General features: G+C 35.3%; 1 protein-coding gene across 2 annotated transcripts in view; it reads right to left on the reverse strand.

The window, feature by feature from the left end:
- Nucleotides 1-244: 244 nt before the first annotated feature.
- Pcmt1 (protein-L-isoaspartate (D-aspartate) O-methyltransferase) overlaps nt 245-23,331 on the reverse strand; it is a 44,758-nt gene continuing 21,671 nt past the window's right edge. The window contains exons 4-8 of one of the 2 annotated variants that reach the window (XM_027939417.2): nt 17,116-17,220; nt 14,459-14,579; nt 13,370-13,455; nt 9,041-9,210; nt 245-1,081 (exon numbers count right to left, since the gene is read on the reverse strand). In XM_027939417.2, the coding sequence (XP_027795218.1) occupies nt 1,069-1,081; nt 9,041-9,210; nt 13,370-13,455; nt 14,459-14,579; nt 17,116-17,220 (495 nt within the window). In that variant the 3' untranslated portion in view covers nt 245-1,068. Of the gene's footprint in view, nt 1,082-8,993; nt 9,211-13,369; nt 13,456-14,458; nt 14,580-17,115; nt 17,221-23,331 lie in introns of both variants that reach the window. The other variant, XM_027939418.2, reaches the window with a different exon arrangement.

Raw genomic sequence — 23,331 nt, forward strand, 5'->3', positions numbered from 1 at the left:
TGGCATTTATTTTCTAAATACTGCAAGATGAGCCCTGGGTTAGACCATCAGAGAGAAATGGTGAATGCAATGTGGTTCTTGCCCTAAAGAAATGTAGTCACACTCCATAATGTACAGAAGAATCGGTGCTATTTACCTATTCAGATTTCACAAATCAGAGAAGAAATTTTTCCTTCATGGTCTCAATCAACATTCTGGATCTTGTAGACCTAATGTTCTCCCTTCTAGAGTCAAACACCACCAATGCCTCTTTTGCTTTTAACTTTATTTGGCAAAGCAGCACTGCATAAGCTGTGCAGAATCCAGCACACAGCTTACACAGCATGTTAGATTCATATACATTATCAGCAGCAAACTAGAAACAGAAAAAACAATACTGAACTACAAGTCTCCTATTGGTTTTAGAGAGAGAGGGAGAGGGAGATGGGGAGAGGGAGAGAAAGGGTGGGGGGAACTATGTCAGTTATGTCCAATCTGAACAACTGAGTGTTGATAGGACATTACCTGCCATCTTCTTAAGTTTCAGTATTTACAATGCCTAGTTTTAAGGTAACAAAGCAGCTGATTGTATCTACAACATGCTATTCTATGATACCACATCAAAAGCTTTAAAAAGAAAGCTCATCTCTATTTTCTTAGTAGTCTCTAATAGACATCCAAATACCAAGAATCTTAACTTGTGAATGGTGGTGTTATCTGATGCACAAAAGAAATCTCATAAATTAATATCAGAATAGAATTAAGTGTCCAAGAAAAGAAAATTCACTCCTCAAAATCAATTCACAAACTGTTTCATTTTGCAGAAACCCTTCTTTTAATATTTTAAAGTAAAACGTGGGCATGTTAAAGTAATAACACACAGATTTATACTTTGTATCCTTCCTCTACCATTTGGCTCTGTGCCTCTTCGAAGAATTAGAAGACCCTACAAAACCACAAATTTCATGCTGAAAATAACAGTGTAACAAAGTCCAAAACAAGCTGTGATGCTATTGGTTTTCAAAAAGCTTTAAGGACTGAGATGAGCGATCCACTGCAATATTATAGACTGGTCAAGCTGATGTTGCTTTACAGCTCATCCCTAGGGGAGAAAAGAGAATAAAAATGGTTAAGTACAAGTCACATACTATAAAATTTGGCTTTCTAATAGTTTAGATACAACACTCAAGTCAGCAAAAATGCACCGATCCCCAAGCAATGTAGTAAAAGAAATAAAAGCACAAACATGCCCATGTCAAAGCAAAAATGGAAGTCAGTCATTTCAAACATCTTTCATGCTACTCCAAAATGAGTACAAAGCCTAAAGAGCCTGAGTTCTTTATCTTTACTTCTAAAGATAGATTTCTTCCTTCAAGATAAAAAATTCAGAAAAATTATGACTTCTAGATCTAGGATCATTTTGCTAATGCTATTTGTCATAAAATAATTTTTTGAGTATTCAGAATTTTTTTATTGTTACATTCACAAAAGTGGACAAAAGTGTGGTCTTTTGCTTAGAATGTCTGTTAGCGATTCCAGAGTGGGTCAATATCAACCCAAACTCTCTGGGAGAAAGTGCATCATCTGTAGGTATAGTATACCTGTCAGCTGACTTCATAAGGCAGCTTTATCAGCTCCAAAAGAAGCCATTCACTCAGCCAGGTGGAGCACTGTGCCAGCAACTGCCAGTGAGAGGAAGGAAGGAATAAAAATGCAGTCTAAAATAAATTGAATGGTATATAAATTCTACCTCAATAAAATTATTCAAAGTAAAAAAATAAAACATCAAGAAAAGCCTGAAACCCTCATATTTGAGGGTAATCTGAGTGACAAAAACAATGTTAAACACTCAAGTACTTTAGGGGTAAAGAAACATTCTCTTTGCAATTACATCTCAAATGATTCAGGGAAAAAAACCCTTACATATACATGTATAACAAATGAAGAGGGATCAGAAGGCACAAGTGGAAAAATGGAAATAAATGGTCAGTGACTCTGGACATTCAGAAGTTTAGTTTTGAAAAAGTTGCTAAAATGAATTTGAAGGGAAGTTGAACAGTTTATATTTCATAGGTTAAATGGTCTATTTGGTTTTTAAACTAAATTTTATAAATAGTACAAGAAAATATCTTAAAAATAACTACTCCCATAAGCTGCCTTTATTTTTCTTATTTATTTAGGGCGGGGGTGGGGACTGAACCCAAGGGCGCTTAACCTCTGAACCACATCAGAGCCCTTTATATTTTGAGACAGGGTCTTGCTAATTTGCTGTGATTGACCTCAACTTTTTTTTTTTTTAATGTTAATGATCATTTAATATTTTAACACTTTCACTTATAAACATACAATTTGCATATATAGGGGAAAATAGGCTCTATAGACAAAACAGAACACTAGAGACATGGAAGCAATCACAAAAAAGATTAATTCAGGGAGAAAAATGAAAGTGCATTCTGTGCCTTCTGGTTACATACAAAGGAAAGGAAAAGAAAGATTACATTATACACGATCAAAAACTAATGTAGAAAATAAATTTGGATCATTTTGTCTCAACTGCAGGTTCTTCTTAAAATTCAGATGGCTACCCTGGGTCATTAACAGCCTACATAGACAAAGTCTGGCCTTTTTCATGAATGATGACCTGAGACACTAACCACAGGTGTTCCTTTCTCTTTCCTATCCAAGGCCCAAAGTTAACTCAAGGAATTAAAAGAACACAACTAACAGAACAATCAGATCAGCAATGTACAATATCAACAGCCAATGGATCATTATTTAAAAGTACACATGAAGCAAGAGAGGCTAAGGCAGAAGGATTATAAGTTCAAGGTCAGTCTGGGCAACACAGTCAGACCCCATCTAAAAAAAATCAAACATAAACAAATAAAAGTACTCATACATTTCAGCACTACACATATGCTGTATACATAAAGGATATGGCTGGGAAACTGAAGCTCTCTAAAGTGTGGCATCTACAGGAGCTGGGGCCAAGAAAATAAAAGATCTGAACCCACCTTTACACCCAGTACGCATTTCATATCAGAATCAAGTCACTAGTGACAGGGAATTACTAGGTTCAATTATGGCTGACTAAGGAAACTGGCCTCCCTGGAGGCAGGGATTGGGGAGGAGAGTCACATGCCAAACTTTGGTCCACACCTAACCGTCTTTAGCCAAGGCAGCCAAGGATCACACAACATGTTTTGCTTCAAGAGCATTTCAGTGGCAGAAATTCTCTAGTCTCAGAAATTCCTGTTATCCAATTACTCCAAGTTCAAAATTAACACCCTAATGCAATATTAAAAACTGATTTTAATATTGTATAAGTACAGCATACAGCTTTAATAACGATTACAATCCAAACAGAAACCATTCTTATGACACAACACAGGATATAAAGTCAACATTCCATGTTAGAACAACACTTTAAGCCATTAATACCATGTTGTCATACATCACATCTACACAAAGGTCAAGTACACTTCCTTTCAGCTTCAAACAGACACTCCCATGTCAACAATTCCTCTAGGAATAGGTAGAAAAACAGACTGTTGGCACTACTAAGTCCATTTGGCATCTGGTTTTACATGGAGATCTATTCAAAGATCTGAATAGATCAAGAGTTGGAACCAGCTGATTAGTGAAACAAGAGACCCATGGATGTAACCAGCACAATCACAACAGAATTCGTGCTTCCTGGAGTGTATTTTGAAAAAAACAGGACCATACGAAGTGTGGAGCAGGGACTTCACTGTGCTGACCCACCTTAATGAAAATATACTTAAAGCATGCAGGACAGAAAATTGGAAGAATTAGTAGTGTTTAACCTCAACTTTTAAGAATTTCTTCTTGTCTCAGCCTCCCAAGTTGCTAGGATTGCAGGCATGTGCCACGGGGCCTGACCAGTATTGGATTATCTTTTAAATGATATATTAATTCTGTCTCTCTTATAACATGTCCTAATAACAGCTTATAATTCTCATAAAACAGCTTTTACTTAAGATTCATACTAACATTAAAATAGTCTACAAAAAGTTCACTTGCAAACTGTTCTGTTAACCAACTAAAATAAATTAACTGTGCTTTATAAAATATGATTTTTTTTTTCAGTGCTGGGTATTGAACCCAAGCCACATACATGCTAGACAAGTGCTCTACCACTGACTACACTCCCATTCAACATACTATATGTTTTTTGGTTTTTTTTTTTAGTTGAAGTTGGACACAAAAACCTTTATTTTATTTATTTATTTTATATGGTGCTGAGGATCAAAACCAGGGCCTCGCACGTGCTAGGCGAGCACTCTACTGCTGAGCCCCAACCCTAGCCCCAGCATACTATATTTTAAAAAATAATTTGTATTTTATTTACCTGTTACAGACATTAAAGATAATATAAATAAATTCTAAGGTCCCAGCAATAACTTAGTATGTTTCCAAATAATTTTCTTTATTTAAAAAAATTCTTTAATAAAGGAAAGAAAATTAGATTTATAGAACCAAATTTTAAAATTTAGGGTACCAGGAAAAGCCAAAAAATTTGTTGCCAGAGCATGTACAACCTTGTCATATCCCAATACTCCAAAATCCATGCAATGTTAAGCTATTAAATTTTTCCTAATGGGCTGGGGATATAGCTCAGCTGGTAGAGAACTTGCCTTGCATGCACAAGGCCCTGGATTTGATCCCCAGCACCAAACAAACAAACAAACAAAAAAACAGCTCAATGTTCAAAATTCTGTATAGCCATAAATTTCTTTATGGAAATTTGACTTATATGCATGGGTCATTTACAGTAAAAAAAAAAAAGTACTGAGCTGTGTGTGGCAGTATATGCCTATATTACCAACTGTCAAGAGGCTGAGGCAGGATGATCACTAAAGCCTGGAGTACATTACCAGCCTACCAGCCTTGTCAACAGTGACTACCATCTCAAAAAAAAAAAGAAAGAAAAAAAGAGTTAACCAAATATGTGCTAAATATATTAATAACTGTATAAATTTATTACATTAGGTTTAAATTACTTCACCCTAAACATCTAGTCATATTCTTTTAAAAAAAATTTTTTTTGAGGGGATACTGGGGATTGAAATCAGGGACACTCAACCACCGAGCCACATCCCCAGCCCTATATTGTATTTTATTTAGAGATAGAGTCTCACTAAGCTGCTCAGTGCCTTGCTATTGCTGAGGCTAGCTTTGAACCCATGATCTTCCTGTCTCAGCCTTCCAAGCCAATGGGATTACAGGCATGCGCCACTATGCCAGGCTAGTCTTATTCTTTATTAAGAACAAATAAAAAGGTGTACTATCAGGAAATAACAATCAAAATCTAGGAATGTTTCCTAATAATTTAATGAATTTTCTAAGGTAATATAAACTTTGTATGAAATTATTATGAGAAACATTTTTTAAATGTCATAATGCTATAGGATATGTGGAGAAATAAAAAAGGACTATATATATTCTAGGACTTATACTCTCGATCTTAAGAAATGTGCAGTTCAGGGATGGGGCTGCAGCTCAGTGACAGTGTGCTTGCCTAGCATGCGTAAGGTCCTGGTTTCCGTTCCCAGCACCAAACAAAACAAAAAAGCACAATTCATCACAACATCTTTTTCATATATGTGTGGCACTTTAAGAAGACATCAATAAATAAAATGAGTACAGAAGGATAACTTTGACACATTCCTCAGTTTCATAAATCAGAGATGGACTTATTGCATTGACTCTGGGACTATTAAAAACAAAAATTAAATAAAACATTTACCAGGAGAGGAACAAAATATTGATTCTTACATACTTGCTAAGTTGCTTAGGCCCTTGCTAAGTTGCTGAGGCTGGCTTTGAACTTGTGATCCTTCTGCCTCAGCCTCTCAAGCCACCGGATTACAGGTGTACAATTTATTTTTAAAATACAGTTTGTCATATTTCCTTGGCAAAAATTGGGTCTCACTATCATCCAAGCACTGCAACTAGCCCTGGAAAGCTAGAAAAAGGAGGAGGACACGCTGGTGATGTGTCAGAAAGACACTATGATGAATTATTAATTAAACCTGAGCAAACAACAGAAATCATATAGCCTGGCAAGAAGCTGACCAAAAAACTTTGTAACAATTTTCAAATGTGAGATGGGCATTTAGAAAATAGTGTTGATATTGTAGCTATCAATTCACTTCTTTTTATCCTTACTACCATTACCTTGATTCAGGCCATCTCATTTCACCCCTGAATTGCTATGAACATCTGTTTCCGACTAGTTTTGTCCCTTTCCAATTTACTTTCTACGTAACAGCCAGACTTGTTTTTCTGGAATATAACTCAGATAATTTCACTGCCTGGTTTAAACACTTCAGTTACTCCCTGCTGAGTCTTCCTACCATACACTGTAACTGCCTGTTGGTCATGGTCTTGGTTTGGATTATATGACTATAAGCTCTATAAGCTTCAATGTTAGAATGAAAGAGTCCTGGAACTCAGTGCCTTCCATAGTGGGAAACATGAAAGAATAACATTCATGAATGTTATTCAGAATGTCCTTAGCACTGACATATAAAAATCTGCCATTGAAATACATATATGTTACCTGGGGGAAAAAAAAAGAAGTCAGTCCTTAGTCAAGTACAGTGGCATACATCTGTAATCCCAGCTATTTGGGAGGGTGAGGCAGAAGGAAACTGAATTTGAGGCAAGACTGGACAACACAGGGAGACTACATAAGGGAAAAGGAGGGGAGTGGGTGGGGAAGGGAGGGGAGGGAAACCTCTTTATGAAGAAAAAAGAAAACAGTGTATACATAGGGGCTGGGGCTGTAGCTCAGCGGCTGAGCACTTGCCTAGCATATGAGGCACTGGATTCAATTCTCAGCAGCATCATTTAAAAATAAATCAAGAGTGACTGTTTGAGATGGATGTCTGAGCTCTTGAAACTGCCCCTTCATTGTCATGAGTGCCAGTAACTACTGCCTACCATTCCTCAGTTGAAAGAGCATCTCAGGAGGTACTGGACAAAGTGATTCTGCAGATCCTGAACTTCTGCCACAAGTGTGACTGATGGGAATGAACTTGCTAGCACCTGTTCTGGGTTGCTTGTGAACACTTTCTCATTTCCCAAATTAAAACATGCAGTTTTTTAAAATAAATAAATAAATAAATGTATTTAAAAAAATACATATATAGGATTAGGGCCAGGGCCAGGAAGGACCTTAACAAGCGAGGGCCCAGGAACTTCAACTACATTAGCTTCATGGTAAATCAACCTCTGGTTATAAAAATAAAATGCCTTTTTATAATTCATTCCTCATTATATTTTAGGTCAGATGTGTTCAATACTTTATAAATTGAAACATTTTAAATTTATAAATCTGAGCTTTTACTTGATATCAAATTTCAGTTATTTCAGTAAAATAGTTGTCCCTTTTATAAACAATGGTAATGTTTATACAATTATATAATTTTTTTAAGCATACTAGAAGCAAAGTGAAGGCACGTTGTTATTAGCTGTTAATAACTATATCCGATGCTAACCAAAAAGACTGGTAGTTTTTAAAATGATTTTTCTAAGAAATAGCAATACTCCAGGACAGAATTCAAAGGAAGCAGCTAAGCTATAAAAGGAGAGGATAAAATATAATTTTTAGTGAGATATCTAGGAAAAGGCCAAGTTGAATTTAGTTAAAACACTATTTTAACAACTGAGTTAGATTCATTATCATTTTTACAATTAACACACATTTTTTTTACAAAAAAATGGCTTTCTTTATAGAAAACAAATCAAGGTCTACCAAGCTTAAATTATCATTTACTTACTAAGAAAACAGTTATCTTAAAAACAGAATATTTTTGTCAACTGAAAATAGATTCTAAGACAAGGAAAATGTAAAGCCTTCCTTATAAGCTGGAGTTCAACTTCAAGCATTCAGTTAATGGCACTCCCATGTACTAGTCGCATTCCCTCTCACCAAAGGGAGGAGGGAGGGAAGAAAGGCGAAGAGAAGGAAAAGTTTTGGCCTCAAACAGAATATTCAGATTTTGCTGTAAATTAAAAGCAGGGCCAGCTACTGTGGGGGCATGTCTGTAGCCCAGCTACAAAGTTCAAGGCCAGCCAGGCAACTCAGTAAATCCTGTCTCAAAAATAAAATTTAAAAGGGGCTGGCAGTATGGATCAGTGGTAGAGTGTTTGCCTAGCATGCAAGAGGTCCTGGGTTTAATCCCCAATAATGCCAAAACCAAACAAAACCAAAAAACACCACTGAACAAAAGCAGGCATTATCTTCACAATGAACTTCACACATGCCATGAAGACTGTTACCCTGTATGGGGCTGGCCTCTGGGTGGGTTTGTGAGACTTGGGCATTTACTGAACAGCTTCTATAGAATCCTTCCCCTCCCCAGGAATATAGCCAGAATAGCTTAAAAATTGGCTGGTCTAGTATACAGAACAGTGAAAACTTCACTCAATGGTGAATCTGAAATGATGGCTGGATGTGAAACAGACACAGGCTCTCATACATCTATGAATTGAATGAAAGAAGGAAATCAAGCCAAAACTTAGAATGTCCTCTCTGGAATTCTGACACTTTCAAAAACTGAGATAACTGTATTTTTCTCCTTCTTGCTTTTTGCAACAATGCAACAGAGTGAATGAGACAGGAAATGATGGTCCTCTTTTTCCAGACCAAAGCCTCTGTTTCCATGCCCACACAGCAGCTATAAAAATGATCTACACATATAGAAACAGAGTGGCAGATAATGAATAAAATATCCTTAGAAAGTACTGAGCTGGGGTTGAACATCTCTTAAAAAAATAAAAAGAAAGAAGAAACACCATGTGCCAATCAAGTCTCACCCATCGCTTCCCAAAGATATGAGGTAAACCAAAAGAAGGGCAGACCATGCAAACTTTTTCACATGTTTAATGTAATGATTTTTTGATGTTTTAATGGAGTAGCATGAAGGTGGCAATCAAAAAAACTGCTTCTGTACTCTAATGTCTTAAAATCCACACCCTTTCACCTTGCATGTGTGGAAGAAGTAAGAGCAGAAGAGAAAATCACTTCCACCTGGACCACTGCTTCTCTTTATCTGTTAAAGGCACATATATCACTCCCATAAGAGGTTTCATTTTGACACTGCCATCTTGTAGCTTGTCGTACTGCTCCAACATTTGATTTCCACCTGCAGGACCAACTGGCAATATCAATCTTCCACCAGGCTTTAACTGGTCTATTAGCTAAAAGAAAAAAAAACAAAAACATAAGCACTTGAGTTTATGTTAACAATAATTTGACATCACTATAAGCAATGTTCAGTGTGCAGAAAGCAGAAGTGGGCTTTGTTTAGCATGCATTCTTCGGGATTAGTTTCAGAACATCTCAAACCACATTACTCAAGCCCCTTATATAAAATGGCACAGTATTTGCATATAACCGATGCACAACCTCTCTTATATTTTATCTCACTTTTAAAATATTTTGTTTGAGACATGGTTTTGTTGCCCACGCTGGCCTGACTTAGCCTCTCAAGTAGCTGCGACTGCAGGTGTGTGCCACCATGCTCAGCTTCTCCCATATACATTAAATCATCTCTAAATTACTTATAATACCTAACCCAAGGCCCACATACCACTTCATTTGCTTGGATTCAGAATAGTACTTGGGATACAGCAAACTCAAGTTTTGATTTTTAGCAGTTTACATTATTTTCCCCAAATATTTTCTCTTTTCTCCATGGTTGGCTGAATCTGAGAATGCAGAACTGGCAGATACAGAGGGGATAATTATACATACTTGGAGTGTTTTACCACGACTCAACTCACTCATTTACCTCTCAGCCTCCCCTACTAAACTACAAGTTCCTTGAGGATAGGGACTGTGCCTCTGGCCCAGCACCTAACAGCACCTGGTACAACTGCAGTGCTCAACATGTCTGAACTGAACCACCTAATAGAGCTAGCCTCTTGAGAAGGCCAAGAACAAAGCCGAAAATTCTGACTGTATGCCTGTTTCAGATCTTTGTGAGTTGGAAAGGGGTGTTAAGTGTAGAAAAATCAGCAAGAAATCCTGTCCTATTATTGTAGAATCTAGGGTATCATTGCAGCAAAGATAAGGAAGTTGCAGTGACACGACTGAATTTAGGATTACTGGCACCGTTATGAGGGAAGGTAGAGCTAGAATGCATTAGAATGAGGACATCTCTATCAAGGAAGAACTGAAAAGCCCCTCTAGGCGGAAAATATTTAAATCATATGTTGCCATTTGACTATAGCCTTACATACCACCATTATTCAAAAACAATAAAGAAGACTGACTTTAGATAGAATTACCCCAGGGAAGGGTGCCCTCAATTAAACTTTGGTTGACAAAAGTCTATTTTAATTTTTTCATTTTAAGTTTATCAAAGAAATACTAAATTTTAAAACTTATAGTAAAAACAGCAGATGGCTTCTCCCCAGACCCAGTCTTATTCCCTAAATCCAGTCATTTTAAATCCTTTTAGTCTGGTCTTCTGGTATTTACCTTTATATTTCAAAATACATGCTAGATAAGGATTGAGATTTAATATACAGTCTACTTCCTTCCTCCAATTTAACCAATCATAATTTTCTTTAAAGCCATTTTGAGTTATGTGTACATACAGTTTCTTCCTGAGCCATGAGGTACCCAGTGATTGCTTCCTTTCTTATATAATAGTTTTATTTTCCCTCTAACTAAAATTGAAGTCTTTTCTTTTTCATCTACTTAATTTGTAACTGTCTCTAAATCTTTCTATTCTTCAACAGCTTCTTGATGAAAATTTCACTTCTAAGAGGTGCCTTTTTTGGTCTTGTCTGTAGAAAGGTCTAGATCTATTGGGACTTGCCTGTACAATAATCCTGGGAACTCCTATTACCTCTGACCAAGATACTCTACTTCCCAGATCCTATGGCTTTCTCTCTTTGGTTTTCCCTACTGTCTCTCTCTTCTATCATTTCCCATCTTTTGATGAAATTATTAAAGCACTTCCTCCAGAAGCATTTTGTGAAATAGTGCATAAAATGTGAGACAGATTGAGCTTTCCAAGTCTAAAGCCATTTTTTATTCTATTCATTTGGTGATAATGGGTTCAAAGAGAAGTCATGGTTGGAAATCACTTTTAGCTCGAAATATGATGGTTTGCTTCTCTGACATGTTGATTCTAACACTGTTATTTTGCAGTCTGAAGTCTTTCTGCTTGCCAGTCCTTAATAGGTATCTGGTTTTGTTTTTCTGGAAACTTTTAGAATCTTCTTTTTATCCTGAAAATTCTGAAATCTGTGATGATATTGTGGTTCTTCTTTCTTATTTTAAAAATTCATTAGCGAGGCATTCAGTAGATCTTTTCAGATTATAGAATTATGTTTTTTCTGTTTTGGTGAAATTTCTTACTTAGGGCTGGGAGCTGTTTCTCAAGAGTTTTCAGCAGCAAACCTTCTTTTTTTTAATATTTATTTTTTAGTTGTAGTTGGACACAATACCTTTATTTTATTTATTTTTATGTGGTGCTAAGGATCGAACCCAGGGCCTCATACGCAACAGGCGAGTACTATACCGCTGAGCCACAACCCCAGCCCTGCAAACCTTCGTTTCAGACTTACGCTTCCTCTGATATCCAACATCCCAATGGCTCCAATTCCTAAACCTTTTCAGTACTGTGCAGAGCAAACTGCTTCTGCATTGATAGTCTTCTCTGTAATCTGCTTGGTTTCTGCTTTCTCTACCTTTCTGAGTCAGCTATAACTCCATCTATCACAGACAGTAAGGAGTCCACATTGCAGGTATGATCTTCTGTTCAAAAGAGTATGGAATTTGTGCTTCTGTTTGTTTTCCTAGTTTTTTTAGGTAGTATTTCAGGGGAAGCATAAACATTTTACTCTGCTCACTTAAAACTGGAAAGCCCCTTTAGCACATCTCTTAAGTTTAATCAGATGTCTACAGATTCCTATACTACTTCAAGTGCTACAACAATTAAATTCACATTGAGCTAAATCTAGAACTGTCCTTCAAGATCATTTCAGGGTCTTAATGTGAAAGATGAGTATTATACCCATCCTGTTCATTTACACATAATTCTATTTGAGATTTTAACTCTTCACTGGAGGCTGCCAATATATTAAAAGAATAGTTAAAAACTTTTCATGTGTTCATGTTAAAATTCTTGCACTATTCATTTATAACGTATAATTTCTATATATATTAATAGTTCAATTAAAATGTGTTAAAATCACTGGTTTAGTAATTTTTTTAAACAGATAATACCCAGAAAGATTAAGTGATTTTCCTAAAGTCATTCAGTCAGTAAGCAGTAAATCAATGACCAGAATAAATCCCCCAGTGTTCACCATTTTTTTTTGGGGGGGTGGGGTGGGGTATGGAACCAGAGCACAGGCTATGCAAGGACTCTACTATACTAAGCTACATCCCTGGCCCCAATTTTCATCTTCTAACTAATCTAAACATGAGACAAGTGCAGTGGCATATGCCTGTAAATCTCACTGACTCAGGAGGCTGAAGCACATGGATGGTAAGTTTGAAGCCAGCTTTATTGAAACCCTGTATTAAAAGAAAAAAGGGGCTGGGAATATAGCTGTTCGTAGAGCGCTTGCTAAACATGTATAAGACCCTGGGTTCAATCCCCAGCACCACACCAAGAAAAAGAAAGAAAAAAAGGGCTGGATGTGGCTCAGTGGTAAAGTTCTCCTAGATTCAATAAAATAAATACACATGAAAAAACAAAACAACCCTTTCTAGATTGAGAGTGGATAAAACTTTTCGACCCTGGTTATCCAACCAAGAATTACATAAAACTTATGTGTAATAGAAACCTGGTATTTCAGTAAATCTAACCCAAGATTCTTCTTTTCTATCATGTATATGTGTCTGTATATACATATTATGTACATACATATATATATATATATATATGCTATGCTATCATACGATTCACTTCTCTATTAAATATATTTCTAGAATGTTTTTTGAGGATATAATGTATGACGAGTATCTTCCGGTATCTCCTCTGTGCCAAACATAATCTTGCTAGTCTGGTATTTAAGAAAACACCAAACTGATTATCATGTCATGAATCCTGAGGGATTTTCCCAGTCTACTTTTGTCCTAGTTTTTTCCTTGATTAAACACTGCTTCAAATAAGATATCCATATGCTATAGTTTAGTAATTTTCATGTCATGTATACCACTATTTACACATGAAGAGGAAAATAAAAAGAATTTCAGCTAATTGTAAACAAAATGCACAAAATGAAAGTTTCGGCATATTTTGAGCATCATCTAGAAGCCATTTCTATATAAAACTTTTAGAGTTCTAGTTGAATAAAACATACAAATAGGAAAAAAAAAAAAATCCCAACTCACTGCCTGTGGCACAACTGGGGCTGCAGCTCCAACATGAATTGCATCGTAAGGGGCTTCTGCAGCATATCCCATTCTTCCATCTCCCACTGAAAGAGAAACAAGTTGTGCATCAAAAATCTGTTTACATCAAACCTGGCATAAAGAATTACAGTATAGGAGGTTTAAATGGGGGAATCATAAATTTTTGAATAAATGAAACTGCAATAGTTGATATGAAAAAATAATACAATTGGATCCCTACCCTCACAAATACACAAAAATCAATGTCAGGAAGATCAAAGACCCAAACAGGAAGAGCTAAAATAATAAATAATAATAGAAGGATTTATCTTCATGATTTCAGATAGCCTTAAGGACAGAAAGCACCGGAAACACTGGTAAGTCTTACTACCTTCATCTTCTTGGTCCTCTTTTAATAAATAAAAATTAAGAATTTTTATTTATTAAAAGGGGACCAATAAGATGAAAAGGCACATTATGATGGGGGGGGGGGCGGAATTATGATATGCATAAACCAACAAAGGGCTAGTCTTTAGAAAATTTGTAAATCAGGCTGGGTGCGGCAGCACACACCTGTAATCCCAGCGGCTAGGTAGGCTGAGGCAGGAGGACCTCAATTTCAAAGCCAGTCTCAGCAACTTAGGGAGGTCCTAAGCAACTTAGCAAGACCTTGTCTCTAAATAAAATACAAAATAGGGCTGTGGATGTGGCTTAGTGGTCAAGTGCCCCTGAGTTCAATCCCCGGTTTCCCGCCCCTCTCTCCCAAACAAGGGCTGGGGACATGGTTCAGGAGCTAAGTGCCCCTGGGTTCAATCCCTGGTTTAAAAAAAAATTTAAAAAGGAAAAAGACTTATAAATAAAAAATAAAAATCTCCAAAAAGTAATTGTTTTCTTAGTTTAAGAAAAGTGAATATATTGGGTTGGGGTTGTGGCTTGGTGGTAGAGCAGTTGCCTAGCACGTGTGAGTCACTGGATTTGATATTCAGCACCACCTAAAATAAATAAATACATTGTGTCCATGTACAACTAAAAAAAGTATTTTTTACAAAATCCTCTGGAAAAGAAATTAAAAACTTTTCTGATACCCACCAACCAGTTGTACTCTCCCTGAAGTCAAAAGTGTTGGATCATCTTTTCTGACATTATTTATTGATTCATCTACTAGCTCTTTAATGTGATCAATTCCTATGACTTTTCCATTACATCCAACCTAGAAAAGAGAAAATAATTCAATAGCTCATTGGGTAACATTTGTATTTCTAAAGTATCACTGAAATGTTTCCTTAAAGTCATAACCTGCAATGAGAAATAAAAAATGAACTAATCCTCCAATTAGATTATTCACCATTCAGTTTATTATAAATTATTCGTCACATCAACTTTCTCAACTATAAGCCTCACTGAGAAATTATATTTAATCAATAAAGAAACTGGAATAAATTACAAAAGCTGATAATACTGGAAAATTTAAATTTTTCTTTTTTTCTTCTTTTTGGTACCAGGGATTAAACCAGGGGCTCTTAACCACTGAGTCACATCCCCACACCTTTTTTATGTTTTATTAGAGTCAGGGTCTCACTAAGTTGCTTAGGGCCTCGATAAGTTGCTGAGGCTGGCTTTGAAAGTAATCTTCCTGCCTCAGCCTCCCAAGCTGCTGGGATTACCGGCGTGTGCCACTGTGCCTGGCTGGATTTCTAATTTTTAAATCCAGAATTTTGAAGTAAGATTTAACTACCAATATTTAATGGTACTATAATAATTTTTACTTAAATTAACCTAAAAGTATAACTTTAAATATTAAAATTTATATAGAAATTTTGTGAGAAGGGATTCCTGCACCTGATTCTACTGCTCTTAGTGGAAAGTATAAAACACATAAAAATATGAAAAGGACTTGAGTATCAATGTTACCTGTAAAAACATTTAACTGAATAAAGCCTGTGAAGTCAGATAGGAACCTGGGTTCCTGTCTACATTTCACCACTTAAAACTACATAACTTTAGCAAATAAACCTCTCATTCTATGAATCAGGTTCCTTGACTATGAGAAAGAAAGGGGTATATATCCTATAAAGGATATGAGGATTAGAAAAATAATACAGGAAAAGCACTTAAAATACTATTTAGCATGTGTAAAAAACATTGATATCATTTTAAAAGAAGGTATTCAAATTTAAACTTTTAAAATGAATATTCCTGGGACTGGGTTGTGGCTCAGTGGTACAGCGTTCACCTCGCATGTGTGAGACCCTGGGTTGGATTCTTAGCACTTCATAAAAATAAATACTTGAAATACAGGTATTGTGTCCAACTACAACTAAAAAATAAATATTTAAAAAAATTAATATTTCTGGGGCTGGGTTTGTAGCTCAGTGATAGAGCACTTGCCTAGCATGTGTGAGGCACTGGGTTCAATTCTTAGCATCACATATAAATTTTTAGGTCCATTAACAAGTAATAAAAATATTTAAAAAACGAATATTCCTTTAAAACCATTAACATGACAAGTATAGATAACACGTCACTAATTAAGTGCTATTTCTAACCTTTTGAACAAAAATCTCTAATATCTCATAGCAAGAACACGACTCCACAAAACAACATCTGAAAAATATACAAGATCTCATTATGTGCCAAGTACTATTCTAGATGCTTAGGATACACCAATGAAAAAAAAAAATTCAGACAAAATTTCCATCTCCCTGGAGCTCAAATTCTAGTGGATCTGATGATTATAAACTTATGGCAAGTTACACGGAATCTAGGAATCTAGTTCAAGACAGATCCATAAATCCTCATTTCAACAAGACCCAAATCTTCTACCTAGTCTCTGGCCACAAGATTTCATATAACCAATCTGATTTGATTATCTAAGCACTGATGAATCTTTATGGTGCTTTAAAGGAACCACAACTTACACTGTGTACAGGCATTTACCAGAAAAAAATATGGTAATAAAAGCTGAAGTACAACATTAAATTAGGTAGAGGGAAGTGATGGAAGAGAAGAGGAGGGGATATGGGGATAGGAAAGACAGAATGAAACAGACATTATTACTTTATGTGAATATGTGACTGCATGACCAATATGATTCTGCAACATGTACACTCAGAAAAATGAAAAATTATATCCCATCTATGTATATCAAAGTGCATAAATGCATTCTACTGTCATGTATAACTAATTAAAACAAAACAAAACAAAAAAACACTTAAAGCTGAAGTACCATAAACAAGGCACTTTTTTCCTATTGTAAAAGAAGCTCTACCTTCATTTCTAATAAACCTGTAGGAGTATCTGAAAACTGAATTGACTTTACTCCTTTCTGCCAGATGTGAACTTGGAAAAATGTAGTTTGGGAGCTCCCAGCTGCCGTTTTGGGGTCACTAGGGATACTATCTGATAATGAAGCTAACATATGGAGGAAACAAAGGCAAAGCAAGAACCAGAGAGAAACCCATTGTCAGTTACATCTGGTCTTCTTTTAAATCTACCCACACAAGAAGCCAGATATACCCCTCAACTTTTCCATTATATAACCAAAGTAAATTTCCTTTCAGTTCTGCCAGTTTGGTTAAATGTTCTGTTACTTATAAGAACAACAACAAAAACAAAAATCCTAAGAGATACATATTCCAGATGCTATGTTAATGGAACAAAAGGCAAAGAAATCAATCCACTGGTGAAAAAAATATAATCAGATAATATACTTCTGTTAGGATCAGAATGAAAAATAAAGTTCTTACCATACGTGCAAAACATGCAGTAAGGATTCCACTTCCAGATCCTACATCAAGAGCTTTAGCTCCTTCATGTAATTGATCAAATAGAAGTTCTAGTGCATATGCATGCTGCCAAGAAAAAACAAACCAAATAATGTTTTCAAGACTCTTATATACCATGGTATATAAAGTTGCCATTTTTTTAAACCAGTCTTTCTACCATTATCTTAAATTAACATAATGAAAACATACTTATATATACTTATTTCTACATAAGAAATTTCTATATAAGAAAACTCGGATTAGAATTATTACATTTCAGTAATTTTAGATACTCATTGTATGAATTTTTAAAATAATTTAATTAAAATACAAAGTCGAAAGATAAAAAAAGGAATCACAAGGGAAAAAAAATCCCCATCCCATTCCCAAGTAACATTTTACTCCCTAAAGGCAGCCAATGTTATCAGTTTCTTGTGATTCCTTTGAAAACTATTCACTCTATGAATATACAGACAAATACATATTCATTTTCATTCATTACCTGGTAGTTGTAGATGAAACAGCGTGCCTTTATTTTAAGTGTTTCATTTTCTTGTGTGTCGTGCTAAGGATCAAACCCAGTGCCTTACACATGCTAGGCAAGTGCTCTGCCACTGAGCTATAGCCTCAGCCCCTCATTCTGTACATTTTGAAAGGCCATTCACATCAATACTTAAACAGCTGTTTAAGTATTATAACAACACTCACGAAGAAAAATATATGTTAGTTCCAATCTATTTTCAGATGAGATAAATTTTTCTAGGTATAAGAAAACAATATAATAATTTTTATAAAACTCTTACAAAGTATATCTATCTATATGTTAAATTCCTAGAAGTAAAATAGAAGGGTTGGAAGATATATTTATGTTTTACACACACACACACTACACACACACACACACACACACACAATAAACCAAATGATATTGGTTATTCCTTGGACCAAACCAAGAAATAAAGACTTCCCTACCCTACTGTCTTTATACACTTACATTTTAGAACTTTTCCAGAATAAAATTGAAAATAATGATATTTCAAAATCCAACCTTAAATGCCTGGTGTCTTCACAGTTTAAAATGATTAAATCCAGTTGGAACAAATACCTTGACTACCAAACTTGTTTGATAAAAATATGCATCCACATATATATTCATAGTCCTTAGTAATAAATAAATGCATACTTGTATGTATGTGTGTGTGTGTGTATAAATAAGGACCAGGAGAAACTATTTCCAAGTAACAAATACAGAATAAATGATGAACTTAGAAAACAAGTCTTTGGGCAACCATCTCAGTAGTAACTGATCTAAGCAAAAAATTGTAAATGGATGCTAAAACTAGTGAATTAGCATAAGACAGTCTCAAAGTGTTCACCTATAAATTATAAAAGAAAAAAAAAGTAGCTTGACAATTGGGTTCAGAAAAAAAAGTTTGTTTTTATTTTCTCCCCCCCCCTCCTTTTTCCCCCCATTTTTACAAGACTGGGGATCTAAACCACAGCCTTGTACATGCTAGGCAAGTTCTCTGTCACTGAGTTAGATCCCGTCCAGCCTGAAAAAAAAATTTCAGTGGAGGAACCTGGTTGACACTAAATCAGAGTTAACATCACCAGAAAAAGGACATATTGACATCTCATGGCTCTGCTAAGATATATCACTACCAGGATATGCCAAGAGAAAATGCATAACTCATCCATATTGAATTATGAGAAAACACAGAAACCCAAGTTGAGGGATACAATAGTAAAATAACTGGCATGTATTCATAAAAATTTTCAAAGCCATAAAAACAAGATGGATGAACTGTTCCTCAGTGTTGTTTTAAAGAAAATTAAAAAGACCAAACAATCGAATTAAACTCATAATCTGCAATTTTCTTTTCCTTTAAGGTATATTATCTGAATAATAGATAAAATCTAAATAAAGTCTGTAAATTGGCTAACAGTATCACATCAATGTTAAAATCCAGATTTTGATAAATGTACTGTGAATATATAAAGAACATCCTTATTTTTAAAGGTAAGTAGCATTATGCTTATTATTTACTCTCAGAGAATTCAGAAAAAGGGGAAATGTGTATACACACATGTATATACATATGTATACATACATATATAAATATGGAGGGCACATAGAAAAAAAACAAATGATAAAGCAAATGAAGTAAAGTAACATTTGAAACAGATGAAAGATATTCAGTAACATGCTAGTCCCATATTTCTAAGTCTAAAATATAGTCAAATTCTTAAAAAAAAATTATCAAAAAATAGGCAATGTCGAAATAAAGGATAGAATAGAATTCACCATTCTACACAACTATTTTAGATGATAAAAGCCAGAATAGTGGTTACTTTGGGGTTGAGTGCTGACTAGAAAGGGACACAGGGAACTTTCTGAGGCACTACTGTCCTATATCTTGAACTGGGTGGTATACACATGTCAGCATTCATCAAGATGTGCTTAAGATTTGTACACTTCAAACAACAATACAAAAAAATTTAAAGACTACTTATTCCAATCATTAAAAGTAGATGATCGGAGCCGGGCACAGTGGCACACACCTGTAATCCCAGTGGCTCGGCAGGCTGAGGCAGGAGGATCACAAGTTCAAAGCCAGCCTCAGCAACTTAGCAAGGTCCTAAACAACCTAGCAAGATCCTGTCTCTAAATAAAATAAAAAAGGGGTGGGATATAAGTGCCCCTGGGTTCAATCTCCATTACAAAAAAAAAAAAAAAAAAACAGTGGATGATCAGATATTATGGACCTCTTGATGGGATGCAATAGAAAAGACCATTTAAGAAGTGAATTTAAAAAAAAATGTTTTTTAAAGTAACTAAACACCATAAACACCACAAGGAAACAACAGGGTTCACAATATGGGAAATTCTATAGGATAGAAAAACTAGCTTTGTTAATAAATAAATGGTATTTAAAATAAAAAGGGGTCTATTAAAATTTAAAAAGACTAGAGGCTGTCGCTATGGCTCAGGGGCGGACTGCCTGACTGGTGCATGTGAGGCACTGGGTTCAATCCTTAGCACCACTTAAAAATAAACAAGATAAAGGTATGGGGTCCATCTACAACTACAAAAAATTTTTTTAAAAAAATATTAGAAGAGACTAAAAAGACCAAAAATATGCAATGTATAGATTCTGTTTAGATGCTGATTTGAGCAAATTAATTGTAAAAAAAAATTTTTTTTAATATATTTATTTTATTTTTATGTGATTCTTAGGATTGAACCCAGGGCCTCACACATGCTAGGCGAGTGCTCTACCTCTGAGCCACAACCCTAACCCGCCCCCCCAACCCAAAAATTTTTAAACACATAGCAACGTATAAACCTGGACTGGGTATAATAATAAGAAACATTACTAGGTAAAATAGCATTGTGGAGTGTGTTATTAAAATCCTTGATATTTATACTAAAGTATTTAGGATTAAAGTAATGTTATTTCAGTGCCCCTGAAAGCACAATTTCTATTTAATAAGATAGTAAGTATTGTATAAGAAAATACAATAAATCAAAAACCAAAATAACTCCTATAAACTAGCTTTCTTGAATCTAGAAATCAAAGAAACAGAAGAGACTTAAGGTACAAGATTCTATAGGCAGTACTGCCCCAATAAAACTTCAAAAGAAACTCTGGAATTTTTTCCTCTTCTTTTTTTTCAGTACTATGCTTGTGCAGGATTTTGTTTATATATATAATCTACATATATATATTATATACATATATATTATATATAAATTACATATATATGTGTATATGTATATATATTTTAGTTTTTGACCTATCTTTATTTTATTTATTTATATGCAGTGCTAAGAATCAAACCAGTGCCTCACACATGCCAGGCAAGTGCTCTACCAATGAGCCACAGCCCCACCCTTGTTTCTTTTTAACAGGGAGTGTGCTAAATTACTATTACAAGTTCCATTCAAATTTAAAATGCCAAGGCCTTGATCATGCTCTTGCCTATAATCCCAGAGACTTGGGATGCTAAGGCAGGAGGATCATGAGTTTGAGGCTAGCCTCAGCAACTTAGAGAGACCCTATCTCAAAAAATAATAATAAAAAGTGCTGGGGATGTAAATCAGTGGTAAAGTGCCCCTGGTTTCAATCCCCAGTACCAAAAGCAAAACAGTATTATCCAACATACTCACCACAAAAATTTTCTTAATCATCTCTCACATGTTCTTTAGACATCTTTCCCCAATCTATTGAAGGTTCATACACTGAATTGGTCAATGCAGAACACTCTCCCCTCAACTCTCCTCCACCTGCCACCACTTCACTAATTCTTCAGAACATTCACTCCTTAAAGGAGTCCTGTTCAGTTGTCCCTTCATATAACACCCCACATTGGAGATGGGTCTATTTCCTGAGTGTTAGATTCAGATCAAAGACTTCTAACATCACCATTACATAGCTCTCGTGTGAGCCTCCCACTGTAACACACGAGAAAGAGCATGATGTTGGGCCATCTCACTACTAGACATGTAAGGCTCAACCACTGAGTAAATGTGACTTACGGATCACATTATTTTCACAGAATATTTTTCTCTTTGTAATTAATAAATAATATGTGGAGTAGTAATTTGATAATACTTGAATATTTTTGTTCCCAACAGTCTTCCTCTTAATGATTTCAGATTCTTTGATGATCTCTGCCTAATTCAATTATTACACTGATGATTACAAAATAATGATTTGTAAAATTCCCGTATTCCTTACACATATATTAACTGGCATTTATCTGTAAAAACAGCTTTTGGTTTTTTCTTTGTCTTGCATTTTTCACTGTTATTATGCCTGTTATCTTCAATATTCTTTTTGATTCTCAAATGGTTTTAAATTTGGTCTCTTGGAGGCTCTCCTGCTTCTATGCCTTTTAACATCAATGTATTACCATTTGAGTACATCCTCACTCACTGGTGTCAGTCACTTCTCCAAGCAGCTCTAGTCTTTTACTGAGCAATGGTATTTAGGGCCCCAAATTTGATGCTCAGTGAACTTACTGCTACCAGGATGCTGTTTTAACATCTTAACATGTTGCTTTCAATATCCTGCCTACTATGCACATCACTTTTTTTTTTAACTAGGACTTTGGAAAGTATCACAGGGACTACAGTTACTTCCAAGCCTGTGACTTTAAGGTTCATTATATGCAGATTCATTTCTCTTTGATTCCTCACTTTCTGCTTTTAATAACTCTAAGACTTATGGAATAAATAATACAAAATCACAACAGTATATGGCCAGAGGTGAAGCTCCTAGCAGAGCATATGCCTAGCATGTACAGGCCCTCAGTTTGATCCCCAGCACTGGTTTAAAAAAAAGAAAAAGAAAGATCACTACTGCTTGTCTATACAATACAATTAATACTATCATATCCTACTACCATTCTGGTTTAGCAAACACCAAAGGACACTGTTTGCTTACTATTTGCATATGAACATATACAGACATAAATTCAGATGCAGTATGTGACTATATACACACATAAATACGTTTTGCTTATTAAAAGTCACAGGTTATTCAAACTGTGCATGATTACAAATGTATCCTTTTTAGGAAGATATTATGACCCAGCTATGACATGGACGGACCTTAAAGATATTATACAAGTGAAATAAGCCAGTCATAAAAAGATGAGGGGCTGGGGCTGGGGCTCAGTGGCAGAGCACTTGCCTAGCATGTGTGAGGCACTGGGTTCGATTCTCAGCACTGCATACCAATAAATAAAATAAAGATACATTGACAAATAAAAAAATATTTTAAAAAGACGGGTACTGTATGATTTCACTTATATAAGCAATTATGTGAGTACCAAGAGTAATCAAATTCATTAAGACAAAAAATAGAATGGTGGTTGCCAGAGTCTGGGGGACGAAGAAAATAGGGAGAATGCTAAAATGAGGAATCGTTTTTGAGTGGGCACAGAGTTTTCATTTTGCAAGATAACAAATATTCTGGATATCAGTTGCACAACAACATCAATGTACTTAATACCACCTTAACACTTAAAAAATGGTAAAGATCAATTTCATGTTACATGTATTCTACCAATATTTTTAAAAATCTTACTTGTATCTTTTAAAAACCAAAGACAACAAATTTAAAAAATGGGTAAGAGAACAGCATACTACAGGGACACAGCCACACCAATGTTTATAGCAGCACAATTCAT

This window comes from Marmota flaviventris, chromosome 6 (genome assembly GCF_047511675.1).
Source record: "Marmota flaviventris isolate mMarFla1 chromosome 6, mMarFla1.hap1, whole genome shotgun sequence".
In the NCBI taxonomy this organism is placed as follows: Eukaryota; Metazoa; Chordata; class Mammalia; order Rodentia; family Sciuridae; genus Marmota; species Marmota flaviventris.